Raw genomic sequence first — 23087 nt, 5'->3', positions numbered from 1 at the left:
AAATATTCATTTGACAAATGTAAAAAAAACTTTAGGCTACACACAATGTAAACAGGTGAACAACTGCTCATTTGAATAACTTTTTGTTGAATTCCTCAAAGTTAGGGTAGCCTATGGGATGCAGGGTGAAGATATCAATATGTCTAATTGTTGAATACAGTCCACAGTTACTAGCACATTTCTTTGTGGGACTGGAACAGTTTGTACTCCAGCCTTTTCCTTTTGAAAAGAAACTCTCTTTCCCCACCTAGTGGTGTGGTTGGGTAATAAACCCTATTTCATTGTGCGATTCAGGTTCTTACGTTTTCTCAATATTTGATAAGTTATTTTGATTATATAGTTGATGATCATGGTGAGGATGATGAATAGAATGATACAATGAAGAGGATGACGATGATAATTTTATCCATAGGATAATAACACATAGAATTAATGCAAAGTAATGTACAGAATTTGGCCTTCAGTAACCCCTAAAAATGTTTTGGGGGGTTTCCCACCTTGTGAATGTTTTAGTGTATATACCTCACCCCATCCCCTCTGACTGACTCCAGCACTTCCTGGTTCTGTCAGCAGCTGTGCTGTTCTCTGCAGTGATAGGTCCATCTGACATAAATGTGTGTCAGATGGCCAGTGACAATACCACTACTACTAGTGCTGCAACTGCGGCTGCGTCCCTCTCCCTCTGCACTGCCCTCAATTATCTGTGTGAGAGAGAGTGGAGGGCAGGCCAAATAAAGCCATAGGTGCTGCTGGGAGAGGAGTGCGTGTTAGCATGCTATAAATACTTGATGCATCTGGAGTTTCAGGGTTGGCTACTGTCTGGGTCTCAGCAGACCAGATCACAGGCTCTATGTTGATCTAGTGATTTATAGAATTATTGATTTATTGGACTGGGACAGGGATTGGACCATCCTGGAGGTGACAGGCCATCATGCCTAGGATAGACGTGGATGTGAAGCTGGACTTTAAAGATGTCCTGTTCAGACCCAAGAGAAGCAGCCTGAAGAGCAGGTCAGAGGTAAGGAGAGGATGGGGTTTTATAAACCAGCCTTTATAGCTGCTGCTGCTGTTGTTGTAGATGTCTAATGAGTTTTGCCTTGATACCACAGAAAAGGTGGAGCCGTGGTGGGCTCCGAAGGGGGCCAAGAACATTAATTCTTATGTACAATGTTCAAATCTGCGTTGAATCACAAATGACATACTAACTAGCCCAAGCCAGCTGAGTTGGGTTGGTCAGTTGTGGAGGGTCAGTGGTGAAAGAGATGCCATAGGATTCCATATAGAACTGGTGATGTAGAGGATATCTGTGTAGAACATACTCTATGGTTCCTTAGCTTGCTACAGCAGAACACAGTAACCTTCCCTGTGTGTGTGTGGAGGTCACCTTCCCATAGCAAGGCTGGAATGTGTGTGTGTGTGCGCCTGTGCGTGCATGCTTGTGTGTGTGTTTGACTCTGCATGTTGGTCTTTGTGTATGTGTGTGTGTGCATACGTCAATGTGTGTGTGCCTTCTCCCACTGCCTGCCTGGCACAGACATCTTTCTCTCCCTACAGACCAGATGTTTATTATGATAACAGAGTTCACAATGTTCTGCCTGGCTAGCACCTGTCAACACCTATACCGTAATGACATGAAATGGCATGATATGACACATGAAATGGCATGATATGACACATGAAATGGCATGATATGACACATGAAATGGCATCATATGACACATGAAATGGCATGATATGACACATGAAATGGCGTGATATGACACATGAAATGGCGTGATATGACACATAAAATGGCGTGATATGACACATGAAATGGTGTGATATGACACATGAAATGGTGTGATATGACACATGAAATGGGGTGATATGACACATGAAATGGGGTGATATGACACATGAAATGGCGTGATATGACACATGAAATGGTGTGATATGAGACATGACACGGCGTGATATGACACATGACACGGCGTGATATGACACATGAAATGGCGTGATATGACACATGAAATGGCGTGATATGACACATGAAATGGTGTGATATGACACATGAAATGGTGTGATATGACACATGAAATGGTGTGATATGACACATGAAATGGTGTGATATAACACATGAAATGGAGTGATATGACACATGAAATGGCGTGATATGACACATGAAATGGCGTGATATGACACATGAAATGGAGTGATATGAGACATGACACGGCGTGATATGACACATGAAATGGCGTGATATGACACATGAAATGGTGTGATATGACACATGAAATGGCGTGATATGACACATGAAATGGCGTGATATGACACATGAAATGGCGTGATATGACACATGAAATGGCGTGATATGACACATGAAATGGTGTGATATGACACATGAAATGGTGTGATATGACACATGAAATGGTGTGATATGACACATGAAATGGCGTGATATGACACATGAAATGGTGTGATATAACACATGAAATGGAGTGATATGACACATGAAATGGCGTGATATGACACATGAAATGGCGTGATATGACACATGAATTGGCGTGATATGACACATGAAATGGCGTGATATGACACATGACACGGCGTGATATAACACATGAAATGGCGTGATATGACACATGAAATGGCGTGATATGACACATGAAATGGCGTGATATGACACATGAAATGGTGTGATATGAGACATGACACGGCGTGATATGACACATGAAATGGTGTGATATGACACATGAAATGGCGTGATATGACACATGAAATGGTGTGATATGACACATGAAATGGCGTGATATGACACATGAAATGGTGTGATATAACACATGAAATGGAGTGATATGACACATGAAATGGCGTGATATGACACATGAAATGGCGTGATATGACACATGAAATGGAGTGATATGAGACATGACACGGCGTGATATGACACATGAAATGGCGTGATATGACACATGAAATGGTGTGATATGACACATGAAATGGTGTGATATGACACATGAAATAGCGTGATATGACACATGAAATGGAGTGATATGAGACATGACACGGCGTGATATAACACATGAAATGGCGTGATATGACACATGAAATGGCGTGATATGACACATGAAATGGCGTGATATGACACATGAAATGGTGTGATATGAGACATGACACGGCGTGATATGACACATGAAATGGCGTGATATGACACATGAAATGGCGTGATATGACACATGAAATGGTGTGATATGACACATGAAATGGTGTGATATGACACATGAAATGGCGTGATATGACACATGAAATGGTGTGATATGACACATGAAATGGCGTGATATGAGACATGACACGGCGTGATATGACACATGAAATGGTGTGATATGACACATGAAATGGCGTGATATGACACATGAAATGGCGTGATATGACACATGAAATGGTGTGATATGACACATGAAATGGTGTGATATGACACATGAAATGGCGTGATATGACACATGAAATGGCGTGATATGACACATGACACGGCGTGATATGACACATGAAATGGTGTGATATGAGACATGACACGGAGTGATATGACACATGAAATGGCGTGATATGACACATGAAATGGCGTGATATGACACATGAAATGGTGTGATATGACACATGAAATGGTGTGATATGACACATGAAATGGCGTGATATGACACATGAAATGGTGTGATATGACACATGAAATGGCGTGATATGAGACATGACACGGCGTGATATGACACATGAAATGGTGTGATATGACACATGAAATGGTGTGATATGACACATGAAATGGTGTGATATGACACATGAAATGGCGTGATATGACACATGAAATGGCGTGATATGACACATGACACGGCGTGATATGAGACATGACACGGCGTGATATGAGACATTTATGTTTCTTAAAAGCACTGTGTGTGTGTGTGTGTGTGTGTGTGTGTGTGTGTGTGTGTGTGTGTGTGTGTGTGTGTGTGTGTGTGTGTGTGTGTGTGTGTGTGTGTGTGTGTGCGTGCCTTTTTTTCAGGTAAGATACCAAAAATAATACTTTATAGTTGAATGAACATATGAGACAAATAAAGCAAACCCATCTCTTTAAGTTGGCTGAATTTTTTGCCCACTTTTTCTCATATTAGAGCTATTGTTGGGCCTACTAAAAAAAGTTCAGGTAACACTTTGACCGAAGAGTTGAGTAAACTTAAACAAGGCTGTGGAACCAGTTACTGAATAATGATTGGTTGAAACAACTAGATTAGTGGGTGTTTCTATTTTATATATAGATTTGTTTTACAGTACATGACATGAGAGAGTCAGGCTTGCACCGTATTCCCATATGGCACTATATTCCCTATATAGTTCACTTCTTTTGACCAGGGCCCATAGGGGACACTGAGTGTGACACTGAGTGGCACCCTATTCCCTATATAGTTCACTTCTTTTGACCAGGGCCCATAGGGGACACTGAGTGTGACACTGAGTGGCACCCTATTCCCTATATAATGCACCATAGGGCTCTCAAAAGTAGAGTACTATATAGGGAATAGGGTGCCATTTGGGATGTAGACAGAGACACTGATAATCTGTTTTGTCCTACATCTGAAGTTCTATTTGCTTATTTTTTTATGATTAACCCAGACAGGCTGATTCAGGCTGATTCGCGGTGAACCCAGACAGGCTGAGGTTCAGACTGATTCCTGATTAACCCAGACAGGCTGATTCAGGCTGATTCACGGTGAACCCAGGCAGGCTGAGGTTCAGACTGATTCCTGATTAACCCAGGCAGGCTGAGGCTCAGGCTGATTCATGGTGAACACAGGCAGGCTGATTCAGGCTGATTCATGATGAACCCAGGCAGGCTGAGGCAGGCTGAGGAAACAATGAGACATCATCATCAGAGGATTGAGATCAAGGCTTTTTTTATGTGTCGTTTTACTGTAGTTGACACAATATTATGCTTTTAGCATATGGCCATACACTCACTAGCAGCCATTGGTTCGTTGATTAGTCATTGAATTAGATTGAAGGATGGATAATAGGTTATTTGTTGCCACCATTGTCATCTACTTCAAAACCAGTGTTCTAACTTCTTTAAACCCTCAAACAGTTTCAATACAGGCTGTCACTCTGGGGGCAAATCCAGCAAACATCACCTGTATGTTATACATTACCACAATTTAACTGGTCTTCCCAATTCTCTCATGTTATGTCAACTGTCCTGACATTAGGCAGTATACCCACAACTCCTAGTGCTAAATGCCTGTGTGGTTTCCTCTTCGATTCTTACTTTTTATGATGTGCATTTGTACCTTTTGGTGTTTTGATAGGCGTTCATGAATAAAATGTGTGATTTATTGGCTTGCATCCCAAATGGCACCCTCTGTTCTCTATGTAGTGCACTTTCACTTGCACATTCATCTTCTGCACATCTACCATTCCAGTGTTTAATTGCTATATTGTAATTACTTCGCCACCATGGCCTATTTATTGCCGTATCTTACCTCATTTGCACTCACTGTATATAGACTTTTTGTTTTCTTTTGTTCTACTGTATTATTTACTGTATGTTTTGTTTATTCCATGTGTAACTGTGTTGTTGTATGTGTCGAATTGCTACGCTTTATCTTGGCCAGGTCGCAGTTGCAAATGAGAACTTGTTCTCAACTAGCCTACCTGGTTAAATAAAGGTGAAATAAAAATAAATAAAAGGGCTCTGGTCAGAAGTAGTGCACTATATAGGGAATAAGGTCCCATTTGGGATACACTATGATTATTTATTATTACTGTGCTCCCCTTCTCACAGGTGGACCTACGGAGGACGTTCACGTTCCGTAATTCCAAGCAGAGTTACCATGGTATCCCCATCATCGCTGCCAACATGGACACCACGGGCACCTTTGAGATGGCACAGGTCCTCAGCAAGGTAAGCACTGTACCGTTTGGGATTGTGCATTCCAAATGGCACTCTATTCCCAAATGACACCCTATTCCCAAATGGCACCCTATTCCCACAGAGCTCTGGTCAATAGTCAAATCAAATGAAATTGATTTGCAAATAGTCTGGGTAGTCATTTGACTAGCTGTTCAGGAGTCTCATGGCTTGGGGGTAGAAGCTATTTAGGAGCCGCTTGGACCTAGACTTTGCGCTCCGGTACCGCTTCCCGTGCGGTAGCAGAGAGAACAGTCTATTACTAGGGTGGCTGGAGTCTTTGACAATTTTTAGGGCCTTCCTCTGACACCACCTGGTATAGAGGTCCTGAATGGTAGGAAGCTTGGCCCCGGTGATGTACGGGGCCGTACGCACTACCCTCTGTAGTGCCTTGCGGTCGGAGGCCGAGCAGTTGTCATACCAGGCAGTGATGCAACCCATCAGGATGCTCTCGATGCTGCAGCTGTAAAACCTTTTGAGGATCATCTGAGGACCCATGCCAAATCTTTTCAGTCTCCTGAGGGGGAATAGGTTTTGTCGTGCCCTCTTCACGACTGTCTTGGTGTGCTTGGACCATGTTAGTTTGTTGGTGATGACGCCAAGGAACTTGAAGCTCTCAACCTGCTCCACTACAGCCCCGTTGATGAGAATGGGGGCATGCTCAGTCCTCCTTTTTCTGTAGTCCACAATCATCTCCTTTGTCTTGATCACGTTGAGGGAGAGGTTGTTGTCCTTGCACCACACGGTCAGGTCTCTGAGCTCTTCCCTATAGGCTGTGTCATCGTTGTTGGTGATCAGGCCTACCACTGTTGTGTCATCAGCAAACTTAATGATGGTGTTGGAGTCGTGCCTGGCCATGCAGTCATGAGTGAACAGGGAGTACAGCAGGGGACTGAGCACACACCCCTGAGGGGCCCCCGTGTTGAGGATCAGTGTGGCAGATGTGTTGTTACCTACCCTTACCACCTGGGGGCGGCCCGTCAGGAAGTCCAGGATCCAGTTGCAGAGGGAGGTGTTTAGTCCCAGGGTCCTTAGCTTAGTGATGAGCTTTGAGGGCACTATGGTGTTGAACGCTGAGCTGTAGTCAATGAACAGCATTCTCACATAGGTGTTCCTTTTGTCTAGGTGTGAAAGGGTAGTGTGGAGTGCAATAGAGATTGCATCATCTGTGGATCTGTTGGTGCGGTATGCAAATTGGAGTGGGTCTAGGGTTTCTGGGATAATGGTGTTGATGTGAGCCATGACCATCCTTTCAAAACATTTCATGGCTACAGATGTAAGTGCTACGGGTCGGTAGTCATTTAGGCAGGTTACCTTAGTGTTCTTGGGCACAGGGACTAAGGTGGTCTGCTTGAAACATGTTGGTATTACAGACAGGGAGAGGTTGAAAATGTCAGGGAAGACACTTTCCAGTTGGTCAGCGCATGCTTGGAGTACACGTCCTGGTAATCCGTCTGGACCTGCGTCCTTGTGAATGTTGACCTGTTTAAAGGTCTCACTCACATCGGATGAGGAGAGAGTGATCACACAGTCATCCGGAACAGCTGATGCTCTCATGCATGTTTCAGTGTTACTTGCCTCGAAGCGAGCATAGAAGTTATTTATCTCGTCTGGTAGGCCCGTGTCACTGGGAAGCTCTCGGTTGTGCTTCCCTTTGTAGTCTGTAATAGTTTGCAGGCCCTGCCACATCCGACGAGCGTCGGTGTACTACGATTCGATTTTAGTCCTGTATTGACGCTTTGCCTGTTTGATGGTTCGTGGGAGGGCATAGCGGGATTTCTTATAAGCTTCCGGGTTAGAGTCCCTCTCTTTGAAAGTGGAAGCTCTACCCTTTAGCTCAGTGCGAATATTGCCTGTAATCCATGGCTTCTGGTTGGAGTATGTACGTACAGTCACTGTTGGGACGACGTCCTCGATGCACTTATTGATAAAGCCAGTGACTGATGTAGTGTACTCCTCAATGCCATTGGAAGAATCCTGGAACATATTCCAGTCTGCACTAGCAAAATAGTCCTGTAGTTTAGCATCTGCTTCATCTGACCACTTTTTTATAGACCGAGTCACTGGTGCTTCCTGCTTTAATTTTTGTTTGTAAGCAAGAATCAGGAAGATAGAATTATAGTCAGATTTGCCAAATGGAAGGTGAGGGAGAGCTCTGGATGCACAATTAACATGCTGATAGAAATTTGGTAAAACTGATTTAAGTTTCCCTGCATTAAAGTCCCCGGCCACTAGGAGCACCGCCTCTGGATGAGCGTTTTCCTGTTTGCATTGAGTGAGGTTTTCAGCTTATCATGAGATACTCTACCCCAGGCGAGCAAAACCTAACTTCCTTAGATATTGTGCACCAGCTGTTGTTTACATAAATGTGTAGGCCCCCGCCTGGTGTCTTACCAGAGGCTGTTGTTCTGTCCTGCCGATAGAGTGTATAACCCGCCAGCTGTATGTTCTTAATGTCGTCATTCAGCCAAGATTCGGTGAAACATAAGAAATTACAGTTTTTAATGTCCTGTTGGAAGGACAAACGTGCTTTCAGTTTGTCACATTTATTTTCCAGCGATTGAACGTTAGCTAGCAGGATGGAAGGCAAGGGCAGATTAGCCACTCATCACCCGATCCTCACAAGGCACCCTGATCTCTTTCCGCAAAATCTCAGTTTCCTTCTCCAGCGAATAACGGGGATCTGGGCCTGGTCTGGTGTCTGTAGTAGTATATCCCTCCCATACAACTCATTGAGGAAGAACTCTTCATCCAGTTTGAGGTGAGCAATCGCAGTTCTGATGTCCAGAAGCTCTTTTCGGTCATAAGAGACGGTAGCAGCAACATTATGTACAAAACAAGTTACGAACAACGTGAAGAAAAAAAAAAAAATAGCATGGTTGGTTAAGAGACGATAAGACAGCAGCTTTCCCCTCCGGCGCCACCACTGTTAATTCTTCATGCACTAATTCTTCATGCACTATAGTGGTGCACTATACAGACAGTAGGGTGCCATATGAGACACACACCTGGTGTGGTCATCAGAAACACTGCTGGACACATGCCATGGTAAGGGTCAGGGAGTTTCTACTGACCACGTGATCAGACCAGGAAAAACTCCAGTGGTTCTGTTGTTTCTCTGTAACAACAACAAAAAGTCCAGTCATCCCCAGTTCTGCTTCAGTGAAGTCTTGACAACCTGATGACCTGTGAAAGGGTTGCCAGGGTGTTGACCTGTGAAAGGGTAGCCAGGGTGATGCCCTGTGAAAGGGTTGCCAGGGTGATGCCCTGTGAAAGGTCAGTTGCCAGAGAACTAAGTAACGCTGTGAATTTCCGTTCTTCTTGTTCATCTACATTCTCCTCTAGCAAACTCTCTTCACCGCCATGCAGAAGCACTACACTGTGGAGCAGTGGAAGGCTTTTGCAGCCAAGTTTCCAGAATGTTTGGAGGTTTGTAATAATCCTAGACAACTATGTTTGGAGGACAGCTAGAATTGTCTTCATACAGCATTTTCATGACCTCATGCAACAGTGGTGTCCCCAGGGTTTGAATAATGTATTGAATTCAGGAGTTGTTATGGAAATAGTGGGTGGCCCATGGTAATGTTTCTAATGCTTATAAGGACTAGTGCTCTGATTTGTTATGGGAGTGCTTATAGTAGCACCCATAGAAATATAATCGCTAGAACGGCCACCCCTTTACAAGTCAATGATGCCATAATGTGTGCACTGGTAGCCATTTTGAGTTTCCCCATGAGTTTTCCAGTCAAATTGCCGTGGTCAGAGGCTCCAGACCCGTTCTAACGATTCTATTTCTACGGTAGCACCTGCATCCTTCCAACCCTGGTTGTTCTCTCACACTGCTGCCCTGTCCTCATCCCCCTCAGCACATAGCGGTCAGCTCAGGCAGCGGTCAAGCCGACCTGGAGAAGCTGTGCAGCGTCCTGAAGGCCGTCTCTGACATCAGATTCATCTGTCTGGACGTGGCCAACGGCTACTCTGAACACTTTGTGGAGTTTGTCAAAACCGTCAGGGGGAGGTTTCCCCAACACACTATCATGGTGAGGCCGTTCCATCAAGTTAACACAGCTGAACAGCTTTTGAAGACTTCATTTGCTTATGTCGTTTTAATTACTGTAAATATTCTTACATGTGCAATGTGATGTGCCATGCAATGTTAAACTATCACCTGTTTGGTAGTTAGTTGGTTTGGTAGCTGTATAGGTATTCTAAATGCTATGACTATGTCTGCCTGTCCGTCTGTCCGTCTGTCCGTCTGTCCGTCTGTCCGTCTGTCCGTCTGTCCGTGTGTCCGTGTGTCTGTGTGTCTGTGTGTCTCTAACTGTGGTCAGGCTGGCAACGTGGTGACAGGAGAGATGGTGGAGGAGCTGATCCTGGCAGGAGCTGACATCATTAAAGTGGGTATTGGGCCAGGTGGGTCTGTTACTCTGGTACACTGTTACTCTGTCTGTTACTCTGGTGCTCCGTCTGTTACTCTGTCGGTTACTCTGTCGGTTACTCTGCCTGTTACTCTCTGTTGCTCTGTTACCCTGTCTGTTGCTCTGTCTGTTACTCTATGGTACCCTCTATGTTACTCTGTTACTCTGTCTGTTACTCTGTTACTCTGTCTGTTACTCTCTGTTACTCTGTCAGCCACTCTGTCTGTTACTCTGTTACTGTCTGTTACTCTGGGACTTTGTCTGTTGCTCTCTGTTACCCGGTTATTCTGTCAGTTGCTCTGTCTGTTACTTTGTCAGTTGCTCTGGGTGTTACTCTGCTACTTTGTTACTGTCTGTTACTCTATTACTATGTATGTTACTCTCTGTTACTCTGTCAGTTACTCTGTCTGTTACTCTGTTACTCTGTCTGGTGCTCTATTACTATGTATGTTACTCTCTGTTACTTTGTCAGTTACTCTGTCTGTTACTCTATTACTATGTATGTTACTCTCTGTTACTCTGTCAGTTACTCTGTCTGTTACTCTGTTACTCTGTCGGTTACTCTCTTACTCTGTCTGGTACTCTGTTTGTTACTCTCTGTTACTCTGTCGGTTACTCTGTCGGTTACTCTCTTACTCTGCCTGTTACTCTGTTTGTTACTCTCTGTTACTCTGTCGGTTACTCTGTCGGTTACTCTCTTACTCTGTCTGTTACTCTGTTTGTTACTCTCTGTTATTCTGTCAGGTACTCTGTCTGTTACTCTGCTACTGTGTCTGTTACTCTGTTAATCTGTCTGGTACTCTGTCTGTTACTCTGTTACTGTGTATGTTACTCTGGTACTCCATCGGTTACTCTCTGTTACTCTGTTGGTTACTCTGTCTGTTACTCTCTGCTACTCTGTTACACTGTTACTATGTCTGGTACTCTATCACTCCGTCTGTTACTCTCTGTTACTCTGCCGGTTACTCTGTCTGTTACTCTGTTACTCTGTCTGCTACTCTGGTACTCCGTCTGTTACTCTGTTACTCTGTCTGTTACTCTGGTACTCTGTTACTCTGTCTGTTACTCTGGTACTCCATCGGTTACTCTGTCTGTTACTATGTTACTCTGTTACTCTGTCTGTTGCTCCGGTACTCTGTTACTCTATTACTCCGTCTGTTACTCTGTCGGTTAGTCTGTTACTCTGTCTGTTGCTCTGTTGGTTACTCTGTTACTCTGTTGGTTACTATGTTACTCTGTATGTTACTCTGTCACTCTGTATGTTACTCTGTATGTTACTCTGTCTGTTACTCTGTCTATTACTCTGTTATTCTGTCTGTTGATCTGTCGGTTACTCTGTTACTCTGTCTGTTACTCTGTCTGTTACTCTGTTACTCTGTTACTATGTATGTTACTCAGTTGGTTACTCTGTTACTCTGTCTGTTACTCTGTCTGTTACTCTGTTACTCTGGTACTCTGGTACTCTGTCTGTTACTCAGTTGGTTACTCTGTCTGTTACTCTGTCTGTCACTCCGGTACTCTGTTACTCTGTCTGTTACTCTGTTGGTTACTCTGTTACTCTGTCTGTTATTCTGTTACTTTGTCTGTTACTCTGTTACTTTGTCTGTTACTCTGTTACTCTGTCAGTTACTCTGTCGGTTACTCTGTTACCATGTCTGTTATACGGTCTGTTATAAGGTCTGTTACCCTGTCTGTTATTCTGTTACTCTGTCTGATACTCTGTCTGTTACTCCGTTACTCTGTCGGTTACTCTGTTGGTTACTCTGTCTGTTACTCTGTCTGTTACCCTGTCTGTTATTCTGTCTATTACCCTGTCTGTTGCACTGGCTGTTACCCTGCCTGTTACTCTGTCTGTTACTCTGTCTGTTGTTCTGTTACTTTATATGTTACTCTGTTACTCTGTCTGTTAATCTGTCTGTTACTCTGATACTCTGTTGGTTACTCCGTTGGTTACTCTGTCTGTTACTCTGTTACCCTGTCTGTTACCCTGTCTGTTACCCTGTCTGTTACCCTGTCTGTTACACTGTCTGTTACACGGTCTGTTACTCTGTCTGTTACTCTGTCTGTTACTCTGTTACCCTGTCTGTTATACTGTTTGTTACACTGTCTGTTACACTGTCTGTTGCCCTGTCTGTTACTCTGTCTGTTACTCCGTCTGTTACTCTAGCACCCTCTTCCCTACATAGTGCACTATAAGTAGAGCACTATATGGAGTCATGAGTTCACCAGGGCTCCCTTCAAGAGAGAAAAATACTTCAGCTGAGTGCATTCAGCTCCTGACAAACTGACACGTCATGATTCCCCTCTAGGTTCTGTGTGTACGACGCGTATTAAGACGGGAGTGGGATACCCCCAGCTCAGTGCTGTCATAGAGTGTGCAGACTCCGCCCACGGCCTGAAGGGTCACATCATCTCAGTGAGTGACCTCTGACCTCAAAAACCTTCTGACATTCTGACCTCTTGGGTCAGATTCAGGAGGGTGCAACGCACCTGCACAATACATGTATCTACACAACATTTCTATCTGAACAAACCCAGGGGTTAAAGGTGCTGGAGCTCGGGTTCCGCCTAGCTTTCCCTTTGAGAGATTAAACCACTGAACGTTCCACAATGTTTGCTCAATATGTTTTGTTTTATCGCACCAGGATGGCGGATGCAGCTGTCCTGGCGATGTGGCTAAGGCATTTGGTGAGTCCTGGTTTGATAAATCATACTATCATAGTGACATTGCGTATGTGTTCTATTCTCTATAGGGCCCGGGTCAAAGTAGTGCACTATATTGGTAATAGGATGCATTTGTTGTGTCCCTCAAAGATGCTGCCTTGCCTAACTCTCTCTCAACAGGGTTGTGTGTGTGTGATTCTAGGCGCTGGAGCTGATTTTGTGATGCTGGGGGGCATGCTGGCTGGCCACGACCAGTGTGCCGGGGAGGTCATTGAGAGGAATGGCAGAAAGGTCAAGCTGTTCTATGGGATGAGCTCTGACACGGCCATGAAGAAACATGTAGGGGGAGTGGCAGAGTACAGGTAAATTAATACTAATTTGGTGGGTGCTTATATCTTGCCTGTTTTAAACATGTGAATTGGAAATTGTTTTTTTTGGGGGGGCATATCTCACTCTCCCTGAGACGCCCTCGGAGTGTGAGGTCACAGCCAGGGCCCTGGAGAAATTAGTGTTACCGTAATTTCCGAACTATTAAGCGCACCTGAATATAAGCCGCACCCACTGAATTTTAAAAAATATATTATTTTGAACATAAATAAGCCGCACATGTCTATAAGCCGCAGGTGCCTACCGGTACATTGAAACAAATTAACTTTACACAGGCTTTAACGAAACACGGCTTGTAACAAAAATAAATAGGCTTTAACGAAACACGGCTTGTAACAAAAATAAATAGGCTTTAACGAAACACGGCTTGTAACAAAAATAAATAGGCTTTAACGAAACACGGCTTGTAACAAAAATAAATAGGCTTTAACGAAACACGGCTTGTAACAAAAAATAAAAAATTAGCAGTAAGCTTTAGTTGTCTTTTTGCACTGAGTCAATTCCTCACGCTGCTGTTTCCAACGTCTTATCATCGACTCATTAAGACCAAGCTCCCGTGCAGCAGCTCTATTTCCTTTTCCAACAGCCAGATCAATCGCCTTCAACTTGAAAGCTGCATCATATGCATTTCTCCGTGTCTTTGCCATGATGAGGGTGACAAAATGACTACCGTAATCAGAATGATGGGAAGTTTGAGGGCGCTCGATTTAATCTAAACAGTAAACAAAAAAGTTGTTTGACCTTAACCGTTCGGCAATTTCATTGGTCTAATGAAAGCTTCATGCCGCCAAAAAACTGAGCAAGTCACAGAATGTGTTTTTTATGAGAAAAAAAATTTGAAAGCGGGAAAAATCCATATATTAGTCGCGTCATTGTTTAAGCCGCGAGGTTCAAAGCGTGGGAAAAAAGTTGCGGCTTATAGTCCGGAATTTACGGTAAGTGCCTTGCTCAAGGGCACTTCAACAGATTTCTTTCACCTTGCCGGGGCGGGGATTCAAAGTAGCAACCTTACGGTTAATGGCCCAATGATCTAACCGCTAGGCCAGTGGTTCCCAGCCTTCTTTGGTTACTGTACCACCAACTGAATTTAGCTCTGCCTGGAGTACCCCTGAAGTACCCCCTTTTACCAGAAGGCCTATTTACCAGAAGGCCTATGGTCTCATGAGTCTTCTCAAGTACCCCCGGTTGTCCTTGTACCCCTGGTTGGGAACCCCTACGCTAGCCTACTGTCACGTCCTGACCAGTGAAAGAGGCCATTTGCCATAGTAGTATGGTCAGGGCGTGGCAGGGGGGTTTGTTTTGTATGTATTTTGGGTTTTCTGTTTCTATGTGGGTTTTTCTAGTATTCTATTTCTATGTTTTGTTTTCCATGTTTTGGCCGGGTATGGTTTCCAATCAGAGGCAAGTGTCTTTCATTGTCTCTGATTGGAAGCCATACTTAGGCAGCCTGTTTTCCTTTGGGGTTTGTGGGTAGTTGTTTTCCGTTTTGTCTGAGTACCTTGCGGAACTGTTGGCTGTCGTTCTGTTATTTAAATGTTCTCGTAAAATAAAGTAAGAATGAGCACTCTACACGCTGCGCCTTGGTCCCCTTTCATCGACCGCTGTGACAGAACTACCCAAGCAGCGTGCATTCTCGAGGAGGAAGAGCAGGACCCAGCAGAGGAGTGGACCTGGGAGGAGATCTTAGATGGGGCAGGACCCTGGACAAGCCCTGGGGAGTATCGCCGTCCGCAGTGGGAGATAGAGGCAGTGAAGGCGTAACGACGATACTGGGAGGAACGGCTAGGCAGGCAAGAAGAGGCCGAATTTGTTTTGGGGGGGGTACACGGGTAGATTGGCGAAGGCAAGGTTAAGACCTGAGCCAACTCTCTGTGCTTACCGTGGGGAGCGAGTGACGGTAGAAGCACCGTGTTATGCGGTGGTGCGCACGGTGTCGCCCATGCGCACTCACAGCCCGGTGCGCTCGGTGCAAGCTCCTCACCGTTGCCGTGCTAGAGTTGGCCGGCAGCCAGGGAGAAGAGCACCACTTCAACGTATCTGGTCTCCAGTGCGTCTCCTCGGCCCAGGTTATCCTGCGCCAGCTTTCCGCACGGTAACCCCTGTTCGCCAGCTCAACCCAGTGCAGCCTATTCCAGCTCCCCGCCCTTGCTGGGCTATGGTTAAGATCGAGCCAGGACGGGTTGTGCCAGCCCTAAGCGCCAGACCTCCAGTGTGCCTCCAAGGCCCAGTGTACCCTGTGCCTGCTCCGCGCACTCTCCCTCCAGTGCGCCACCATAGCCCAGACTGTCACGTCCTGACCAGTGAAAGAGGTCATTTGCCATAGTAGTATGGTCAGGGCGTGGCAGGGGGGTTTGTTTTGTATGTATTTTGGGTTTTCTGTTTCTATGTGGGTTTTTCTAGTATTCTATTTCTATGTTTTGTTTTCCATGCTTTGGCCGGGTATGGTTTCCAATCAGAGGCAGGTGTCTTTCGTTGTCTTTGATTGGAAGCCATACTTAGGCAGCCTGTTTTCCTTTGGGGTTTGTGGGTAGTTGTTTTCCGTTTTGTCAAAGTACCTTACGGAACTGTTGGCTGTCGTTCTGTTATTTTGTTTAAGTGTTCTCGTAAAATAAAGTAAGAATGAGCACTCTACACGCTGCGCCTTGGTCCCCTTTCATCGACCGCTGTGACACCTACCTTCCGCCCACACTATATAAATACAGTATCCGTTCAGTTTTTCTAACAGTAACTTACAAGCAAGCACACACATTTTCTTAACAAAATGTTAATTTAGTAGTTAGCTCTAGTCTATTTAGTACAAAACTGTTGATGATGTTGAAGACTAAGAAATCAATGTGTCTGATCAACCCAATGGAAAGACCATGGATTTATTGACAAGTTTTACCCTCTTCCTCAATCCCTCCATACCCCTCTCCTCCTCCTCCTCCTCCTCCTGCAGAGCGTCAGAGGGCAGGACGGTGGAGGTACCGTACAGGGGGGATGTAGAGGCCACCATCAGGGACATTCTGGGTGGTCTGCGCTCCACCTGCACCTACGTAGGAGCTGCCAAACTGAAGGAGCTCAGTCGCAGGACCACCTTTATCAGAGTCACACAGCAGGCCAGCCACATGTTCACATAGTAGTAAATAGACGGAGGGACGGACAGACAGACAGACAGACAGCCATGATCTTTCTTGTGGCTGTTTAGAACTTCACATCCTAATGCCTGATTTCAATTGTGCTGATTTAATTTAAAATGTAAAAGTTTGAATCTACAACAATATTTATGTAAATGCATGTGTTACTTTCCCTGTACACAGTAGACAGAAAGAGGAGAAACAGAGAAATACCAACCTGGACTCAGGGGTAGACATAGTAAACTTATATCCGTGACACTCCAATTAGTATGATATGTAACGTTTGGCATGGTTTTCATTTGTGGATGTCCATCTTTCATTTCGTCGGATATGTTACGAATTACAATATGTTACGAATTTGCAAAGGTATGATATGTTATGAATTCTAATTTGTTGAGGCTAAGGTTATCTAGGTGTCTAGGTGGCTAACGCTAATGTTAGCTAGGTGGCTAATGTTAACCAGGTTAGGGGTTAAGGTTAGGAGTTAGGTTAGGGTATGGGTTAGCTAATATGCTAAGTAGTTGCAAAAAATTGGTAAGTAGTTTCAAAGTTGCTAATTAGCTAAAATGATAAAATTGTCTGTGATGTTATTCAAACTCACAGCCTTTGGGTTGCTTGATGTTCATGTTTTACACCTACCCATCCACCCTGTCCAAACATCCTACTTTTGTTTTTTGCCTTAAGTAACCTTCTGTCTTATGTAACCAAATGTAACATATCATACTAAATTGAATCTTTCAGAATTTGGATTTACATTTACTATGTTACGTGTAGTCTATGAGACCAGGCTGGAAAAACAGAGTGCTAGAGTAAGCAGCTGCTCTGTTGCTCCTCTTGAAAGATGGATGAAAGACAGATGAGCCAGTTGATAGACAGAATTTCAGTTGACTCTGTTATTTATTATTCTGAGTATACAGAGACAATACATTTGTTCATGTTCTTTTGTGTTTCTTTAAACAAATTTGTTCAAATCTAAATGAAATGTTAAAAAAAATTACAACTGAAATATTTTGTCCATAAACCTGGAAAAACTCTCCTAAGAAAGAGACCATAGATCATACAGAACAGATTGGAGTATATCCTACAAATTAAACCGTAATACCACAGTTAGAAAAGCAACTTTGAAGTCTTCTAGTCCTCTTGTTTCCTGTCTCCTGTTGTACATAAATGTATCTTACATATGAGGTACACAAAAAAGTTATTTCACAACCTTTCTTGGGGGTTGCGGACCAATGCATGAACATTTTTTAAATTACAGATTGTACAATAATAACAATGATCCTATTTTGTATAATATCTACAACAATGTTTATATTTTAGCACATACATATCTCAGGAAAAAACAGTCAATGGGCGGTGTCTGTTTCTCTGCCAGTTCACCTGATTATTGGCAAGATGCAAACAACAGTCTAATAATCTCTATTCATTCTATTCTCTGTCTCTCTCTCTCCCTCCTCTCTCTCCCTCCTCTCTCTCTCTCCTCTCAATGAATTTGAAAATATCCAATTGCTTTCTTTGATGATAAACAGTTTTATGATAATCACACACACACACACACACACACACACACACACACACACACACACACACACAATTCCTGAGTTCTGTAAAATACTTTATTTTGGCTATAAGAAAATATATATAATTTTAAACTGAAAGAAAAGAGAGACACCTGTGAGAATTCAGTCTAAAGTAAGACAGGTACACATGAGTGGGTAGTGAGGCCAGGTAGTTACAGAATGTAGAGTAATGTCCACATTCATGTGCACAGGTTCATCTACTGCTGAACCTATGGCACTGGTCCATAATCACTGATGATCTTGACTCTAGCTTTTTCACTTGATAGTACCATGATTACTCTGATTTGCCTGAATTAAAAGTATGAAAATATACATTTTAATGATTCATGTCACGTGAAGATACAATGTATTCTCAGGTGACATATTGCAAGTTGAGGTTTGAGTTTTACATGGGATGTCATTCATACAAATAACTGATGAAAGTGAATCAGAGACATTTTAGAGGGTCATCGGTCTGTAATGATTTAACATGGAAAAACACCAATCTATAATTCAGGTATTGCACATACAACACATACAACCCAATTACAACTAAGTTAATTGGACAGGTTCACTATACCTGTAGTTCAATGTCAGTGGCTCTCCCTCCACCACTTTACAGTGTAAAACATTGTAAAACAACGTCCAGAAGAACCACTGTAAAACGTTGTATAACGTCCAGAAGAACCACTGTAAAACGTTGTATAACGTCCAGAAGAACCACTGTAAAATGTTGTATAACGTCCAGAAGAACCACTGTAAAACGTTGTATAACATCCAGAAGAACCACTGTAAAACGTTGTATAACGTCCAGAAGAACCACTGTAAAACGTTGTATAACGTCTAGAAGAACCACTGTAAAACGTTGTATAACATCCAGAAGAACCACTGTAAAACGTTGTATAACGTCCAGAAGAACCACTGTAAAACGTAGTATAACGTCCAGAAGAACCACAGAAAGCCCCCGATAAAAGGTGAAGTAGAACTCACTGCAGGAGAAGCTATCATGTAACTTACTACAGTATGAAGCTATCAGGTAACTTACTACAGTATGAAGCTATCAGGTATGTAGCTGTCAGGTAGGTTACAACACTATGAAGCTATCAGGTAACTTACTACAGTATGAAGCTATCATGTTTGACGCTATTGGGTAACTTACTACAGTATGAAGCTATCAGGTAACTTACTACAGTATGAAGCTGTCAGGTAACTTACTACAGTATGAAGCTATCAGGTAACTTACTACAGTATGAAGCTATCAGGTATGAAGCTATCAGGTAACTTACTACAGTATGAAGCTATCAGGTAACTTACAACGGTATGAAGCTATCAGGAAACTTAGTACAGTATGAAGCCATCAGGTAACTTACTACAGTATGAAGCTATCAGGTAACTTACAACAGTATGAAGCTATCAGATAACTTACTACAGTATGAAGCTATCGGGTAACTTACTACAGTATGAAGCTATCGGGTAACTTACAACAGTATGAAGCTATCAGGTAACTTACAACAGTATGAAGCTATCAGGTAACTTACTGCAGTATGAAGCTATCAGGTATGAAGATATCAGGTAACTTACTACAGTATGAAGCTATCAGGTAACTTACTACAGTATGAAGCTATCAGGTATGAAGATATCAGGTAACTTACCACAGTATGAAGCTATCAGGTAACTTACAACAGTATGAAGCTATCGGGTAACTTACAACAGTATGAAGCTATCGGGTAACTTACAACAGTATGAAGCTATCGGGTAACTTACAACAGTATGAAGCTATCGGGTAACTTACAACAGTATGAAGCTATCAGGTAACTTACCACAGTATGAAGCTATCAGGTAACTTACAACAGTATGAAGCTATCAGGTAACTTACCACAGTATGAAGCTATCAGGTAACTTACAACAGTATGAAGCTATCAGGTAACTTACTACAGTATGAAGCTGTCAGGTAACTTACTACAGTATGAAGCTATCAGGTAACTTACTACAGTATGAAGCTATCAGGTATGAAGCTATCATGTAACTTACAACAGTATGAAGCTATCAGGTAACTTACTACAATATGAAGCTATCAGGTAACTTACTGCAGTATGAAGCTATCAGGTATGAAGATATCAGGTAACTTACTACAGTATGAAGCTATCAGGTAACTTACAACAGTATGAAGCTATCAGGTAACTTACTACAGTATGAAGCTATCAGGTAACTTACAACAGTATGAAGCTATCAGGTAACTTACAACAGTATGAAGCTATCAGGTAACTTACAACAGTATGAAGCTATCAGGTAACTTACTACAGTATGAAGCTATCAGGTAACTTACTACAGTATGAAGCTGTCAGGTAACTTACTACAATATGAAGCTATCAGGTAACTTACTGCAGTATGAAGCTATCAGGTATGAAGATATCAGGTAACTTACTACAGTATGAAGCTATCAGGTAACTTACTACAGTATGAAGCTATCAGGTATGAAGATATCAGGTAACTTACTACAGTATGAAGCTATCAGGTAACTTACTACAGTATGAAGCTAGCATGTAACTTACAACAGTATATCTAAAACAAGAAGGGAATGAAGACATTAAATCACAAAGAATGCGTCCCAAACGGCACCCTCTTAGCTTTATAGTGCACTACAACTGACCAGAGCCCAAAGTTAGGGCACTATATAGGAAATGGGTGCCATTTGGGACACAACCTGGCTATCAAAGATACTACTAACCCTGTCCTGTAGACATTGGTTGATGTTCAAATCAATATGATTACTCTTTAAATTCACTTTGTGGAATATGGCCAATAACAAAATTATACGCACCCATATTTCTGTAAACCGAAATGATTGAAACATACAATGCCTTCGGAAAGTGTTCAGACCCCTTGACTTTTTCCACATTTTGTTACGTTACAGCCTTATTCTAAAATGTATTCAATAGTTTTTTCCCCCTCATCAATCTACACACAACACGCCATAATGACAAAGCAAAACTGCTTTTTGTTTTTTTTGCTAATTTATAAAAAATAAAAAAATGAAATATCACATTTACAAAAGTATTCAGACCTTTTACACACTACTTTGTTGAAGCACCTTTGGCAGCGATTACAGCATCAAGTCTTCTTGGCACACCTGTATTTGGGGAGTTTCTCCCATTGTTCTCTGCAGAGCCTCTCAAGCTCTGTCAGGTTGGATGGGGTGCGTTGCTGTACAGCTATTTTCCGGTCTCTCCAGAGATGTTTGATCGGGTTCAAGTCCAGGCTCTGGCTGGGCCACTCAAGGACATTCATAGACTTGTCCCGAAGTCACTCCTGCATTGTCTTGGCTCTGTGCTTAGGGTTGTTGTCCTGTTGGAAGGTGAACCTTCGCCCCCAGTCTAAGGTCCTGAGCGCTCTGGAGTAGGTTTTCATCAAAGCTCTCCCTGTACTTTGCTCCGTTCATCTTTCCCTCGATCCTGACTAGCCTCCCAGTCCCTGCTGCTGAAAAACATCCCCACAGCATGATGCTGCCACCACCATGCTTCACCGTAGGGATGGTACCAAGTTTCCTCCAGACGTGATGCTTGGCATTAAGGCCAACAAATTTAATCTTGGTTTCATCAGACCAGAGAATCTTGTTTCTCATGGTCGGAGTCCTTTAGGTGCCTTTTGGCAAACTCCAAGCGGGCTGTCATGTGCCTTTTACTGAGGAGTGACTTCCGTCTGGCCAGTCTACCATAAAGGCCTGATTGGTGGAGTGCTGCAGAGATGGATGTCCTTCTGGAAGGTTCTCCCATCTCCACAGAGGAACTCTGGCACTCTGTCAGATTGACCATCGGGTTTTTTTAATAAAAAAATTATTTCACCTTTATTTAACCAGGTAGGCTAGTTGAGAACAAGTTCTCATTTACAACTGTGACCTGGCCAAGAATAAAGCAAAGCAGTTCGACACATACAACAACACAGAGTTACACATGGAATAAACAAACATACAGTCAATAATACAGTAAAAAACATATTTATACAGTGTGTGCAAATGAGGTAAGATAAGGGAGGTAAGGCAATAAATAGGCCATGGTGGCGAAGTAATTACAACATACCAATTAAACACTGGAGTGATTGATGTGCAGAAGATGAATGTGCAAGTAGAGATACTGGGGTGCAAAGAAGCAAAATAAATAAATTAATACAGTATGGGGATGAGGTAGTTGGATGGGCTATATTACAGATGGGCTATGTACAGGTGCAGTGATCTGTGAGCTGCTCTGACAGCTGGTGCTTAAAGCTAGGGAGGGAGATATTAGTCTCCAGCTTCAGTGATTTTTGCAGTTCGTTCCAGTCATTGGCAGCAGAGAACTGGAAGGAAAGGCGGCCAAAGCAGGAATTGGCTTTGGGGGTGACTAGTGAGATATACCTGCTGGAGCGTGTGCTACGGGTGGGTGCTGCTATGGTGACCTGTGAGCTGAGATAAGGCGAGGCTTTACCTAGCAGAGACTTGTAGATGACCTGGAGCCAGTGGGTTTGGCAATGAGTATGAAGCGAGGGCCAACCAACGAGAGCGTACAGGTCGCAATGGTGGGTAGTATATGGGGCTTTGGTAACATAACAGAGGGCACTGTGATAGACTGCATCCAATTTGTTGAGTAGAGTGTTGGAGGCTATTTTGTAAATGACATCGCCAAAGTCGAGGATCGGTAGGATGGTCAGTTTTACGAGGGTATGTTTGGCAGCATGAGTGAAGGATGCTTTGTTGCGAAATGGGAAGCCGATTCTAGATATAATTTTGGATTGGAGATGCTTAATGTGAGTCTGGAAGGAGAGTTTACAGTCTAACCAGACACCTATGTATTTGTAGTTGTCCACATATTCTAAGTCAGGACCGTCCAGAGTAGTGATGCTGGACGGGCGGGCAGGTGCGGGCAGCAATCGGTTGAAGAGCATGCATTTAGTTTTACTTGTATTTAAGAGCAGTTGGAGGCCACGGAAGGAGAGTTGCATGTGTAATACCCTTGTTTGAACCAGGTATTGAGTTTATTTG

General features: G+C 43.2%; 1 protein-coding gene across 2 annotated transcripts; it reads left to right on the top strand.

The window, feature by feature from the left end:
* The first annotated feature begins 700 nt into the window (after positions 1 to 700).
* LOC106606117 (GMP reductase 1) lies at positions 701 to 17859 on the top strand. 2 transcript variants are annotated; one of them, XM_082975900.1, is made up of 9 exons: positions 701 to 1018; positions 5804 to 5923; positions 9275 to 9358; positions 9796 to 9969; positions 10261 to 10342; positions 12657 to 12763; positions 12993 to 13035; positions 13214 to 13373; positions 16337 to 17859. In XM_082975900.1, the coding sequence occupies exons 1-9, from the start codon at positions 932 to 934 to the stop codon at positions 16515 to 16517; spliced, it is 1038 nt and encodes a 345-aa protein (XP_082832026.1). In that variant the 5' UTR covers positions 701 to 931; the 3' UTR covers positions 16518 to 17859. The 2 variants fall into 2 exon arrangements, with proteins under 2 accessions (XP_082832026.1, XP_045575198.1); XM_045719242.2 differs by lacking the exon at positions 5804 to 5923.
* The last annotated feature ends 5228 nt before the right edge of the window (positions 17860 to 23087 follow it).

This window comes from Salmo salar, chromosome 05, assembly GCF_965601325.2.
Source record: "Salmo salar chromosome 05, fSalSal1, whole genome shotgun sequence".
Taxonomy (NCBI): domain Eukaryota; kingdom Metazoa; phylum Chordata; class Actinopteri; order Salmoniformes; family Salmonidae; genus Salmo; species Salmo salar.
Note: the sequence above shows the minus strand (reverse complement) of the source record. Positions and strands in the feature narration are given on the sequence as shown.